We start from the raw sequence: 14,537 nt of genomic DNA, 5'->3' as shown, positions 1-14,537 counted from the left end.
AAATAAAAGGTAACCGTCATGAGCTTCAGCTTGTGAATGATTCTCTCCTCATGATCACCATCTACAACTCGCTCCCCTTCTCAATCACTTTAATTCCTCGCTATAGCCTTGTGCTCTACTGCAAACCTCTCATCCAACGCTTCTTACAAGAAATATCAAAGCTTGCTAGATCCTATCGCCAAGGCCATTTGATCGCCCCCCAACTTCGTTATATCTTTGTGAAGACAGCCTCGATTTTTATCGATCATTGATCTCAGTACAGGTATACTAATTACCAGGAGCCCCTCGTTGGACCTCGTTCGATAGCATCAAGGCTCGATATACCATCCAGCTTTGGGTCACTCGTCCAGAGTCCCACTTACACGCTCTTCACCTATCTATACCTTGTTTGATACACAGGTCATCATATCGCAAAATTCATAATGGCTTCTGTAGCATTGTCGACGCCTGTCAAGTCCCACAAGGGACTGTTCTCAGCCCGTACCGCTGGCGGGCGCATGCCTTTGACTCCCTCTCCCCGCCAACAGTCATCCACCACGAACGTCCCCGTCAACCTGAACTCTTCCCCATTTACCCCCGAAAGACAGTCTAGCAACGAGTTTAGGCCATCCGGGCGCTCTACATATGGCGGTAACCTCATGTCTCACCTTGCTCGATCTACTACAAAGTCCTCTCACCGTGACTCCCCCAAGTCCAACATCGCCCGTGGTGTTCAGACTCCCCGGAAGGCTCTTGAGCTTGGCGTCTCTGATTTTACCCTCACTGGTACTGGCAACACCACCAAGACCCCTTCAAGCACAAAGTCCAAGAAGAGCCTCCGCTCCAAGACTGCTAAGACTACTCTGAACTATGGTGGCGACCGATTTATCCCCAACCGTGGCGCAAGCTCTGCCATTTCCAACGCTGGCTCTGGCAAGCTTGATCTCTCCGATAGGCAACGCCCCAAGAGCAGCAGCTCCGAGAGCTCTACTGTTCTCTCTGCTGCTGCTGACGAAGCCATGGCTGCTCTCGAGAGCCTCAACATCAACGATGATGAGCCTGACAACTACTCTCGACCCTCCCCTAACACTGTGGCTTACCAAGATTCCCTTGCCAATGCTTGTGGTGTTAGCCTAAACACTCGCATCCTCGAGTTCAAGCCTGCTGCCCCCGAGTCTTCCAAGCCAATTGACCTGCGACAACAGTACAACCGCCCCCTCAAGTCTGCGACTTCCAGCTCCGCTCAACTCCGCCGCCGCATTGCTACTGCCCCTGAGCGTGTACTTGATGCTCCTGGCCTCGTGGACGACTACTACCTGAACCTCCTCGACTGGAGCTCTGGTAACCAGGTCGCTATCGGTCTTGAGCGCAATGTCTACGTCTGGTCTGCCGATGAAGGTAGTGTTAGCTGTCTCCTTGAGACCACTCCTGATACATATGTCAGCAGCGTCAAGTGGTCTGGCGATGGCGCCTATGTCAGTGTTGGTATGGGAACTGGCGAGGTCCAGATCTGGGACGTTGCGGAGGGCCAGAAGATTCGAAGCATGTTCGGCCATGATACACGTGTCGGTGTGATGGGGTGGAACAAGCACCTTCTCTCTACCGGTGCTCGTAGCGGTCTTGTCTACAACCACGACGTTCGCATTGCCGAGCACAAGGTTGCTGAGCTCGTCTCCCATACATCCGAGGTTTGCGGCCTTGAGTGGCGCTCCGATGGAGCTCAGCTCGCTACTGGCGGCAACGACAACCTCGTCTCCATCTGGGATGCCCGATCTCTGTCTGTTCCTAAGTTCACCAAGACCAACCACAAGGCTGCTGTCAAGGCCCTCTCTTGGTGCCCTTGGAACATGAACCTCCTCGCTACTGGTGGCGGCTCTTACGACCGTCACATCCACTTCTGGAACTCCACCTCGGGTGCTCGCGTCAACAGCATCGACACTGGCTCTCAGGTCACTTCTCTTCGCTGGAGCCCCCACCACCGCGAGATCGTCAGCTCAAGCGGTTTCCCTGACAACTCTCTCAGCATCTGGAGCTACCCCACCCTTGTCCGTACCGTTGAGATCCCCGCCCACGAGAGCCGAGTCCTCCACAGCTGCCTGAGCCCTGACGGCCAGATGCTTGCAACAGCTGGTAAGTTCAGACGTTCATACTTTAACTAGCAGTATACTAACAACCCACTAGCTGCTGACGAGAGTCTCAAGTTCTGGAAGATCTTTGAGAAGAAGGCTGGTGCCACCGCTGGCATTGGTGCCTCTGGCGCGTCGAGCAAGGCGTCCATGGCCAAGCAGATGACCATCCGATAAGCACCAGTACCCACTGGACCACGGTAGGTATGACCTTTCACTAGTATCTGGTTCTCTGTATTTGAAGCACGGAGTTGGGGTGTCCGCCTGCCCCTCTGCTCGTGGTATGAAAGTGCTTCTCCACGCAGAGACGAACGAAACGGAATGGTCATGAAATTACGATGGACGCATCATTGCATCACAGTGCTATTGGAAGTTCTGAGCATGGAGTCGCCTTGATGGTGGACTCCCTGTGTTAATTGTGGGCGTTTGGGATCTGTTTTTATGCATAGAGATCGGATAGGAATTGGAATCAAAATGAAATTAAAATGCCTCGAGCATTATTTAAATTCGTTTAACGTCAGATACTCTTTTGACTGTCATTGTACTGCAAGGCCAATTTGATCATGTGATAGTAAGCACCTCGGCGCCCACCAAGGTATGGCTGAGTGTCTTACCATTGAACGCCCTTTGTTACCCCCTACGGCCATGTTGATGTGAGTTCCATAGTTCCAACCCTAGTCCCGTCAAGTCGCCAGGTAGGGAATAAATCACCACTGATGCCAGTCAATCCTGCTCTCATACAGTTATCATAACCAGTACCAAGTGATCTCGTTGCTTTTCTTTGTTATGGCGCCTGTAACGTCGCTCCTTCTTACTAGCTGGACAATATGTGCCGTCAAATTCTTCCAAGTTCTCACTGATCACCGACTGACTGCCAAATGGTAGATTATGGTTACGGCAACTTTCGGAATATGTAGGATCAGGCGAGTGACTCCTTTCTCATTGCTCACGAGAATTATTCTGCAACCTCTATCATACCGTGGTAATCATTGAGAACTGTCATAGCCCTGGGGTCTTTGGTCCCAAATTTGTTTCTTTTTGAGCACATTTCCTGTTTTATCTCTATGTTTCTAGATGGCGAGACGTTTCATACACCACCTATGACTTGTCCCAAGGGAACAATAGTAGCTCATAAGGGCAGGTCCATGCTGTAGCTTGTCCGTCCAAACAAGTATACCTTACCTAAAATAGCGAGATGGAGGATGTTAAACAAGGATCCGCCAGCAAGCGTGTCCCTCGAATAGGGTCCAAGCGGCAGGCTTGGGATCAAAAGCACCTACGCATTAACCAGTTTACCGCTATACTGTATTCTTACTTTTGACTAGAGTGTACTTGTAGTCACATCTGGCTGAACAGCTTAACCCATGTTCTCACAAATTAATCAAGCAGATAAAGATTGGTAGCTAGGAATCGTCATACACTCTAGTTATTGTAGAAACGCGTAAGCAATATTCTATCGACATTTGCTTATCTCAAATCAAGCACTGAAAGAATCAAGTACTGAAAGAATCAAGTGCTGAAAGAACATCTGCCTGCATGATAGACAAAGAGGCATAGCAGCTTTGAACAACCTCTGAGTCATCAAGAAGTGACTGCACATAGAATGGACTGCTCTACGGCTGGGGTTTATACTGAGTCGAGTCCGGCATATGTAGGTAGCTTAAGATGGCATGACGGAATCAGCAACTTAAGGCCATTTCAGACACTGTTATTCATTCTTGCGCTGGTGTACTTAGTCATGTCACATGACATGAACTATCTCCAGCTTTGCATTGTCAAGCATTACAAGAGCCCAGTTATAGGGTGAAAGAGAATGGAAGGATATATACTTACAATGCAGTGCAACTAGCCTGAAGTTTCTTTGTCACCCTTTCATATGTTAATGACAAGTTAGGACTATTATCATGAAGCTCAGGCCTCGAAGTCAGGCCTCGAAGTCAGGCCTAGAATGCGTGGAATTCATGGAAAAGATTCTGCAATCTATTTCTTAACCCTTGGGGTCTGGAAGTCAGATGGCCAAGGGTTCACAAGTTCCTCCACCAGGTCAGTCTTTATACTGCGGCTCACGTAGCCACCCCCCCTGTTAAGCTCTTCTTTGTTTGCCCCGATGGGCGTCATGCAGATCGAAGGATTGTGCTACCTGGACAAGGGCTGTTAAGCTCCGTGATCTCACTGCCGAGGATGAACACATGCGTCTAGTTCCATCGAAAAAAGGTCGTAAGAGGAAATAGTAACTACCGGATGAAGAAAGAATTTGACATGTCTTACTTTGAAAAAATGTGAAGAAAAAAACGACAAAAGATCCTGCCAGGAACAGCAGAGTCGCATTTTAGCCACAGCAGAAGTAGAGCAACAGAACCCACTCCTCAGAAAAGTATTTCACAGTCTTGTAGTGGAGAGAATTTCAATAAGAGTATCATATAGTTTGCTGAACCTGTTTCATTCTCAGTTGATTTTGTGGATGATATTTATCGGGCGCCTACGCAATCGACACTGTATTAAGAAACGTGTTCAGCGCAGACGTGTACAGTGTTCAAATACGCATTAACTGTGTGTTGGTCCTGTTGGTAGTGTCGCTCACATTTGGTCGAATTTCGCCGAGCTAAAGCAATGTACCCTCTACCTGAACCAAGGTATAAGATACATACCGCCATTGCTTGGCGGGGCAAATTACATGGTACAAATGCCAAGCTGTTTTATTACCAACCTCAGCGCGCCAAATCAAAGATAAGGTAAGACAAAGACCCTCGGATAAGATTAGTTTACCTTAGGTATCTCTACCTCTCCCTTACCTCACCAAAGAAAGAGGAGAGAGACAACTCTGTTTGCAACATCTCGAAACCCTCTTCTCTATTCCTTTCGACGCTCAACGCGGCACGGGCCCATATTTCTTTACCATGCTCCTCCGCAGTCGAGGTCTCGTTTTAGTTTGCGGCCTGTTGACAGTGATCCTCTTCTGCTATTGGGCTGGTAGGACCCCTGAATACGTTGGACCCCGATATGGACACGGCCCTTACAACCACAACCAGAAGCACGGCTGGCCCGTAAAGACTTCGCTGTGGAGGCAAGACCAGGATGACAACTATTACTGGAACACCGTCAAAGTCAACTATCCTCACTCTGCCTTCCAACCACTGCCCACTTCTCCTCCTGTCACCTATCCCAAGGTCCAAGCCACGTTCCCTGAATTCTCCATTAGTACTGCTGAACTGCGACGCGAGCGTCAACAGGCTGTCAAGGCGACCTTCACAAGATGTTGGAATTCTTACAGAAAGCATGCCTGGATGGCAGACGAGCTCAGTCCCGTCTCGGCTGGCCAGGCAAATCCATTCGGCGGCTGGGCCGCTACTCTCGTTGACTCCCTTGATACCCTTTGGATCATGGATATGCGCCAAGAATTCTACGAAGCCGTGGATGCAGTCGACAAGATTGACTTCACAGCCACGGATCTCAAAGAAGTCAATATATTTGAGACTACTATCCGTTACCTCGGTGGCTTTCTCGCCGCCTTTGAGCTTAGCGAGGATATGCGTTTGCTTCGCAAGGCAGTCCAGGTTGGTGAAGTGATTTACAAGGCTTTTGACACACCCAACCACATGCCTGTCTTGCGTTGGAATTTTCACGCTGCCGGGGAGGGTAAAAATCAGATTGCTGGCGCTGGTGTCCTCGTTGCAGAGATTGGAAGCTTGTGTATCGAGCTTACACGCCTCTCGCAACTCACGGGAGATGCCAAATGGTTTGACGCCTCACAGACTATCATGGATCTCCTGGCGGCACAGCAAGATTCAACCATGCTCCCTGGACAGTGGCCTCTGATTGTGGATGCAAAGAGCCAGATCTTTAACCAAGGATCCGTTTTCACCCTCGGTGCAATGGCTGACAGCGTGTACGAATACTTGCCCAAGATGGCAGCACTAACAGGTGGACAACTACCTGTTTATCAAACCATGTATGAAAAGGCCATGAATGCAGCATTAGAACACAATTTCTTTCGACCGATGACGCCTGAGAACAAAGATATTCTCATATCTGGACAAATTCATGCCAAAGACAAAGGTGGAAAGATACAGTTGGAACTCGAGAGCCAGGGACAGCATCTAGTCTGTTTCCTTGGAGGCATGCTGGCATTAGGTGGGCGACTCTTCAACCGCCAGCAGGACGTCGACACTGCAGTCAAACTTACCAATGGTTGCATCTACACTTATGAAGCATTTCCTCATGGTATCATGCCTGAGACTTTCTATATGGTTCCCTGCGACTCCAAGGAGCATTGCCCATGGGACGAAAAGCTGTGGAAAGAAGGTGTCCTCAAGCAGGCAAAGATCAAGGAGGGCGAGGCAGCACAGGCGGATGCTATTATCAAAGACGAGCATCTTCCCGGCGGATTTACTCATATTCCTGATCGCCGATACATCCTGCGCCCAGAGGCCATTGAGAGTGTTTTCATGATGTACCGGGTCACCGGCGAGAACGAGTATACCGAGCACGCCTGGACTATGTTCAAATCGATTGAAGAAGCGACAAAGACAGAGCTGGCCAATACAGCTGTATGGGATGTTACTGTTACAGAGGAGAAACCCCGTGCCGTGGACTCAATGGAGTCTTTCTGGATGGGTGAAACCCTCAAGTACTTTTATCTCATTTTTAGCGACCCGGAGCTGATCAGTCTGGATGAATATGTATTTAATACTGAGGCGCACCCACTGAGACGACTGGTGGCATGAAGTTTTTATTGAAGATGGATGGCGATGTTAGATACATACACAACATATAAATGAGTATGAAAAGAGATGAATGATCGATTGAGTAAGGAAGCGATAGGGAGCCTTTAAGTGTCCAACCATGGAGGAAATAGTGAACATAAGGCCGGGTGAGTGATGCATGTTACATGGCACTACTGATATCTCGGGTGGCGGTTTGCATTCGATACCAAAGATCACCAAGGGATGTAGCTGGAGTGAAAGAGACATAAAACAATAATCCACAAGTGAAAGAATTCTTGGGCCAGCTTCAGTGTAGTAAAGCCTAACCTTAGTGTTTATTTTAACATCCCCGTTGTTCCAATTCACTTCCACCCCGAGGCCTACCTGCGAATTTGATATCATCTGAGCTGTTACAATATTAGAGAGATGAGCCCCAGTGAGGTAGGTTACATTCATCCTCGATCAGCCCTGTGAGCGGAGCCTCTCAGTGGACTGGAAAGCCCAGTGGCCGCTGGGATTGAAGTGCTGAGTCAGCTCAGCTAGCAGTTGATGAAACAGAAATCTCCCAGAGGCTACCAACTCTCCCCACTGCACATCACATCACAAAGCCGCACAACACCCCGACCTGGCACAAGACCCTCTTCGGTATTTTGCATCCGTGTGACGCAGTAAATTAATTGATATTGATTTGCCTCTTGCTTCTTTCGATATTTATTCGAAGCGTCTTTGCTTCGCATTGCAGTTGAACTCAATTCTTTCATCGTTTAACAGTCGCCCCTAGCTAGGCGCATCGCATCGCCGTGGCTAAGTGCCGAATTTACATCTACATCAAGTGCATTTATCGAGCACTGCAGCAACAACATCCGCACCACAATATCTCTTCCTCAAAAGGTCCTTTTCAGGTCTCTTCTGAAGAACGGGTTTGCGCTGCTTATCGCGAGCTGCACCTTGCGTTCGCCAGAGCCAAGGTCATCCGTGGATAGAGAACTGCCATCGGGGCACATCTGCTTGACGACGCCATTTCAGCGACTCATCAACCGAGGATCCAACTCTTCTCAATATCCTAATCAAATCCATCGACCGGACTACATTCATAACATCATTATGTCGAACCCGGCCGTCGGAAACGTCTACCAAGCCATCATTGACGAGGTTGTCAATAGTTCGCGAGTTGATTTCGAGGAGAGCGGCGTTGAAGAATCAGTGCTAGAGGAGCTGCGACAGGTAAGAGATATACTTTTCGTCGAGTTTCATGTTTTGCCTGCAATTCTCGTTGATTCTCGGGAATCACCAAGGAAAGGGTGAGAGTAGCCTGTGTCATCAACAAAGACGAGTGTCGATGTGTTTCAACTCCGTACACTATCATACTCCACGAGTATGGCGAGACCAAAGACAGCAGGTTCCATTAAGTCGCAGCACTCTCTTTTGGAATGGCCTAGAGAACTGAAGATCGACTCACGGTCGAAGCGAAGCGCATCGCAGGCAGCATGGCGAAGGGGGGCAGAGGGAGTTGGCGGGTTACGGGGAGGGGGAGGGGGCGACCCAGCACTATTTGGGTCTTTTAAGCCCATAGCCCCTGCTGCGACTGCCACTTGCCTTGTGACTCCTTCCGCCGACACCAGCTACTTTCTGATTGGCTCGCTCGAAATGTATCTCCCCCTCCATCATCATCTCATATCCACTTGTACACGCCAAATCATCCTATCATCACCACAACACACCTGTCTTACACCTGCACTGCCTCGCCTTTTGCCCACTCACCAATATGGCTGCCCCTTCTCTTCCATTTTGCTTATCAAATCCAAACATGCTGTGATTTGCACACCTTGTCTCTAATTGAGCTTGTTCTTTCACTGCTTCACCAGTGAGCTGAGACATGCGGCTTAAGCACACAGGTGTTTGATGAACTCGTCCCATGATTAACTCGAATTTCATTCTTTTGTTCGAAGGATACTTGATGTAGAAAACGGCTAACATGGCTTCAAAACCAGGGATGGCAGCAAAAGCTCACTCAGCTTCACGTCGCCCAGTTCCCTTGGGACCCCAAGCCCGACCCCCCCGCACAAGCACCACCGTCTGCTGTTCCACCAGCTCAGACTCATGCTCAGGCTCAATTCTCGCCTCAGCTAAGCAACCCAACTGGCCTTTCTTTACCGGGAATGGCCCAACCCCAGGTGCAGAATGGTATCAAGCCCGAAGGCAACAACATCAAGACCGAGCCTCACGTACCTATCAAGCAAGAACCCGGCTTACAGGGTAACCCGATGGCCTACCAACAGTACAATAACAACAACAACATCAACATGAATGACAACAATGTAGCTGCCAATCGTGCTGCTCAGCAATTGCAGGCTCAGTATGGACAGCGAGCGGCCAGCTCTATCAACGCCCTTCACCAGCAACAAGGCCACTCTCAGCAGAGCCAGCAACAACAACCAGCTCTACCGCAGCCACATCAGCAGCAACAGCCCGGCCTAACCCAGCAACAACATCAGCAGCAGATATATCGTCAGCAAATGGCCGCCGCAACTGCCCAACAGCAACAGCAGCACCCGGCCAACGGTCAGCCCCACATTCAAAACGGCCAGACTGATGGCGCTGGCGATCTGGAAGAGTTCGAGGGTGTACTCATGCAACGAGCTGCTGATGGCAATTTGCATGAACTCGGGCGAGTTGAGATCGACCGTATGCTGCATGAACAAATCCTTGCCAAGGCCAAGAGCATGGAGGGCGGCGGTCTGATGCTTCCTTTAAAAGAGGCAACTCGAACTTCGTCGGTCCCGACATCACGCGTGGTCAAGGGCAAACAACCTGCCGCATACGATGGAGGTGATGACGACGACGAAGATGATGACGACGCCATCAACTCTGACCTCGATGACCCAGAAGAGGACCGAGACGACGATGATGTTGATGATGAGGGGCTTGGCAATATCATGCTGTGCATGTACGACAAGGTTCAGCGGGTCAAGAACAAGTGGTGCGTTTCAATGTCAACTCCAGCATGAGTTTGAGTAATTTTGTTTCATTTACTAACCGCAACTATAGGAAGTGCACTCTTAAGGATGGAGTCTTGACAGTCAACGGCAAGGAGTATGTCTTTCACAAGGCTACTGGTGAATATGAGTGGTGAACTCAGACCGACTCGCTTGGAAAGCGACGTGGTTTGGACCTTGCGACCAGATCGGCGGCGTGGTGTCGGGAAACAAGATCAAAACAAAGTCAAAGAGGAACAAAGCCATTGGGTTGATTGCAACAGCAAGGGTATATGAAGACGGTCACGGGTCATGTGTACATGCGGTGAAGAAAATTTGAGGCTGCAGATGCCGCAGCGCGGCCAACAGATTGGGACCATATCAGGTTATCTTACGGCAGCTTCTGTTTATGATTGGGGCCATTGATCCCTGCTTCCAAATCAATAAGCCAAGTGGTATAGCAATAATAACATGGGCAGCTTATGGAATTCGTGTTGTGTGCACTCGATGAAAGCAGCTTGATTGCTTGTCCTCAACCATGCCCGTAGCAGTTGAAGCTGAATGAGTCAATATAATCATCAGATGATATACAAGATGTCAGCATAATAAGCTTGGCAAGAGAACGACAGCACAAGCTTCCGCCGTCATCGGCTCAACAGAAAGGGTATTTCGAACCGGGCGAAGTAAAAGGTCGAGGTGGAAGGATTCATGTATGTTGGTAGTCAACCTCACCACTTCCAAAACAAGCCGTGTTTTGCTTAGACATACATAGAGCGAGTATTGTACAAAACAACCATGTCAAGTGGGTCACGCCTAACCTATGTCGAACTAGGCTTATGCTGTTGGTCCGTAGCGGTGGGATTGTACCAGGTGGGCAGTGAGAGTGAGAGGTAAGCAAGTGAGGTGAGGTGAGAGGGCGGACTCAGTCTAGGGCCGGCCCCGGGGCTGGGACCACAGACAATCTGCAGCTACGAGCCGGCGTGTGGTGGCTTTTAATGGGTGTCGAGGGGGTGCTATGTTGTTGGTTCGGTTTGTCCAATAGGATTGTATGTTGAAACCTAGCGGAACATCTTGGTCTGTTCGGCGTCTTCTTGCGTCGGTGTTAAACGAAGGATCGTCTGGTCGGTGCAGACGAGTCTTCGCTCAATAGTATTATGATATAGACTCACAGGCAAGGGGCACATTGTTCTGTGAAGTCCTTGGGGGGGGGGGGGGTATTCTCGCGGCATGTTTAGACCCTTGAGTGCAGAGGCATACTAATGTGCCTATTGGTGTGACGCTGAAACTCATCTCTGGAGTGATTACCACTTACATACGGACTATGGGTCCCTATTTTCCTCATCAAAAACGTCTATATATACGGGCGAACGGTATAGGACGTCATGGTAATTATATGCTTGGACTTGACTACTAACGTCAGTAGTAAAAATGCCTACAGTCAGAAAGAACGGAGTAGGCACGGATACAAGTCTCACAACTCCAATTTCACAGACTCCACAGTCTGTCCCGACAGTCTGGAACTGGTCGGGTCTTTACACCAAAGCGGCATAGCCGACAGGGATTGCTGGGGGCCTCAATTACCGGGGTGTAAATTAGGTACATGTGCGGTACCGTCATAGCGGAGTTGGGAGTCTCAGCCCAGCCCGAGTGATAGACTCGCTTCTTGTATTACACTTGTCTCGCATGAATGAACATGGCAATCGAATTTCGGCATCACCAAGCTTTTCGCTAACTTCAATTGGTGGCCGGTAATGACTTGCCAAAAATGCTGACGCTGCTACCTAACGGTTCAAGCATGACCAGAAGTCAGCGACGTTATATCGTGGGTGGTCAAGCATGTGCAAGGTAACCACTAATGAACCCTGCTCAGAGAGCTGCAGCCCCAGTCATTCCATCTTGTGAGATTGGTACTTTCTTGATTACTAGGACACCCTCAAGGAGATGGAAACTCCAACATGGTTTTCTGTTTATGCTGAGACATAGATGTTGGGCAGCTGAAGATGAGATTGGTCAGTATGTTTTGTATCGACGATCCCGACAGAACAACGTGAAATACACATCGTTGTCAGTAACTGTTCTCTTGACCGGCGATTGGCATTTACTATCCCATTACACTGGTCATACGTGGGCCAATGTATTGTGGTGCATGTAGGTACTGTACGTATAGAGGGATCCGACAGGATGGTACAGCCTAGTCTACTGTGGGTTCGATGGAGGTGTGTCGGTTAAGTTTCGTCTCGTATCAAAACTCCCTCGTCGCCTGGGTCTGGCACCTATTAACGGTTTAACCAAACTCACAGATACCTTCGGAGATCTCCACCCGTTCGTCCACTTCCCTGGGCCTCTCCGGCTACTGAAGCGGTGAGGAGCGGGAGGTATGAAATAGCCCATTTGCGCTGATGACTTCGGCCGGGTAAAGTACCCAAAGTCGACCGGTCGCAAGTCCCAGTAGATGTATTTGCTGTTTTGGTTTGAGTCTAAAGCTGGATGGTAACATTACCGCGCGAATCGCGCCAGCAGACATGGCACGTGTGGTATGAATATCTGGGGGCTGGCACCATAGATCATGGTGCGCCGCCCCCATTGAAGTGATTAGTGCAAGCTTTGCAGTAGTCATCTTTATGATGCCTGATCAGGAGCTATACTGATATGTAGCCAACTATAGAACAACGAGCGGGTTCTTTTCCTGGAATTGCCTCGGCTAAGATGTAGTCTATCAGTGAGCTGATGAGCTGAGAGTGGATTCCTCACAGTCAACAAAGGTTATTGTAAGACGACGATGATTCCTGACCATATCTTGGAGAGTCCAGGATCGAGTACAAACCTCATCTCTTACTGCTATCCCATGCTCTGAAGCCCGTTGTAGCATGTCATCTAGCATTGAAATGATGAAGAAGTACGGTGCATAGACTTGAAAACCCACTACTAGATCTGGCTTTTGTTGCGGGCTCTGTGGGATCTGCATCGAAGGTATCTCGGAACCAATCCTTTGGTAATTTGGGTTAGCGCGGAAGTGGACAGGGTTCAGGGATACATAACTCAACAACCCTCATCTTGCTCCCTTGGACCTTGCATGATGGAGTACCTCACGAGAAAAGCGTCGTTATCTCTGATTGGTGCCATCCGAAGAAACATTGGGAGGCTGTCTGCCAGTCGGGAACAAACCTGGCCAGACATTAGTCGATTTCGGGGAACACATTCATCAATTGGCCGAAGCTACCTGCAGTGATGGTTGAGGGAACCGTGTTTGATAAGATGCCCAGAATAATTGCATCCGAGATGTGTCTGCCCCGAAGAAGCGAATGCCCTGTCGGTTCTCCCACTAGACATTGATCGATATGTACTTCTTGGGTAAACCGCTTTCTAAACATCTTATAAGAAGACAGAGTATGGGTGTAAGTTATCTTGTCATGAGCTATCCGGAATGGACGTCAAACTGCCCATGAGTCCGCTTGAGTTAGTCAAGCACCAGAACCGATGAAATACGGTGTTAGATGCCAAGTGGCAAAGGTATGGTTTCCTTGGACGAGGCCGTCCATGGCATATTTCGGGCTTCGACTGATCACGTGGCATGAATATGATAAGCGCAGACTATTTTTTGTATAATGACACTGATTTGCAAGATTGATCATATGTTGGCTATGCAAACGTGCTGATGCCTAGATTAAGTAGTCCAAGCTACGGTGACACGACTCGCCGAATTGGAGATCTTCATGTCAGCTTCACAATAACACGTTACCAAGAAGAGATTACCGGTAAAATTCTGCATCCATGATCAAGGCTTGAGGAACTGATATGGTTATCGAAATGCCGGGTCGGCCAGGGCTTTTCCCGATTCCCTGTGTTGGATGGAGAAGTGCCGGCCCTTCACGCTGCTTATTCGGCACGATGGACCAGTATCAGACCTTTCTTGGTATATATACCCTTCAGCCCAGCGCAGATAATATGTTGAGGATGACGAGACTGGTCTGAGACTTCCTGGAAATACGTCTATGGGGAGGCAGCAATCGGATTGAGCATACAAGCTTAGACATGAATTCGTACATATGGCGACGACCCATCCATTTGTGAGAGACATCAAATGGTGAGTATCAGATTGGTGGGGAAGAGAGCTAATTGGATCATCGGTATCCTCCGAAGCAAATGGCACGCATTTATACACCCGATCAGGAGCTTCATCGAAGCAAGTAATTCATCGGTGAGAAGCGAGCAACAAGATGATGGAGAAAGAAGACCAAAACGGGACGAAACGAAAACCGCGGGCGGGCCTTGGAGCCAAACAACACCTGAGTTCAGCGCCAATGATCCAAAAGCGAGCCTTGGACGGCAGGGGTTCTGTGCACTAGTTTCCGTAGCATCTCCCTAGCGTAAACCACACCCCCCGACAGTTTTGGTGCATTTCAGTGGTGTCTAAGGCAGGGTAAGGTGCTTGATTCAGGGCTTGAGCCTCGCAGAGATCAGAGATTGGACAGTCTGCGACGGCGTAAGGAGAAGCGGGCGGGCACTAGGGAACTCGCCCACGACATCGGGTTGGCCTGTTTGACTCTAACAAGGTTGTTGTCAACGAGAAGAGAACTGGGACAGATTTTTCTTTTTCTGCAATACCTTTGAATGATAAGTTCCATTGATATAGGTAGTTAGCATCACCACCTGACTGGCGCACCACCTTTGACAATGGAGAGCTTCTTTCCTCCCTCTCTCAGGCATGGTTCGACTCACAAACAGCCTAAAGTTCAACTGAGACTGATTTATCA

General features: G+C 49.2%; 3 protein-coding genes across 6 annotated transcripts; all 3 read left to right on the top strand.

The window, feature by feature from the left end:
• Positions 1–2: 2 nt before the first annotated feature.
• On the top strand, positions 3–2,653 carry FOIG_01533 (cell division cycle 20, cofactor-APC complex). The gene is made up of 2 exons (XM_031198490.1): positions 3–2,109; positions 2,161–2,653. Exons 1-2 carry the CDS (start codon positions 423–425, stop codon positions 2,280–2,282), a joined length of 1,809 nt encoding a protein of 602 aa, XP_031074257.1. The 5' UTR covers positions 3–422; the 3' UTR covers positions 2,283–2,653.
• A 2,184-nt stretch (positions 2,654–4,837) lies between these two features.
• On the top strand, positions 4,838–7,192 carry FOIG_01532 (uncharacterized protein). Its single transcript, XM_031198489.1, has one exon. The coding sequence runs from the start codon at positions 5,003–5,005 to the stop codon at positions 6,827–6,829; it is 1,827 nt and encodes a 608-aa protein (XP_031074256.1). The 5' UTR covers positions 4,838–5,002; the 3' UTR covers positions 6,830–7,192.
• A 171-nt stretch (positions 7,193–7,363) lies between these two features.
• FOIG_01531 (uncharacterized protein) lies at positions 7,364–10,796 on the top strand. Of its 4 annotated transcripts, none has more exons than XM_031198485.1 (3): positions 7,364–8,032; positions 8,800–9,788; positions 9,857–10,796. In XM_031198485.1, exons 1-3 carry the CDS (start codon positions 7,913–7,915, stop codon positions 9,939–9,941), a joined length of 1,194 nt encoding a protein of 397 aa, XP_031074252.1. In that variant the 5' UTR covers positions 7,364–7,912; the 3' UTR covers positions 9,942–10,796. The 4 variants fall into 4 exon arrangements, with proteins under 4 accessions (XP_031074252.1, XP_031074253.1, XP_031074254.1 ...); XM_031198488.1 differs by having other exon boundaries at positions 7,389–8,703; XM_031198486.1 differs by having other exon boundaries at positions 8,800–10,796.
• The last annotated feature ends 3,741 nt before the right edge of the window (positions 10,797–14,537 follow it).

The sequence above is a fragment of the Fusarium odoratissimum genome (genome assembly GCF_000260195.1).
Source record: "Fusarium odoratissimum NRRL 54006 unplaced genomic scaffold supercont1.1, whole genome shotgun sequence".
NCBI lineage: Eukaryota > Fungi > Ascomycota > Sordariomycetes > Hypocreales > Nectriaceae > Fusarium > Fusarium odoratissimum.
This window is presented reverse-complemented; position numbering and strand designations above follow the sequence as displayed.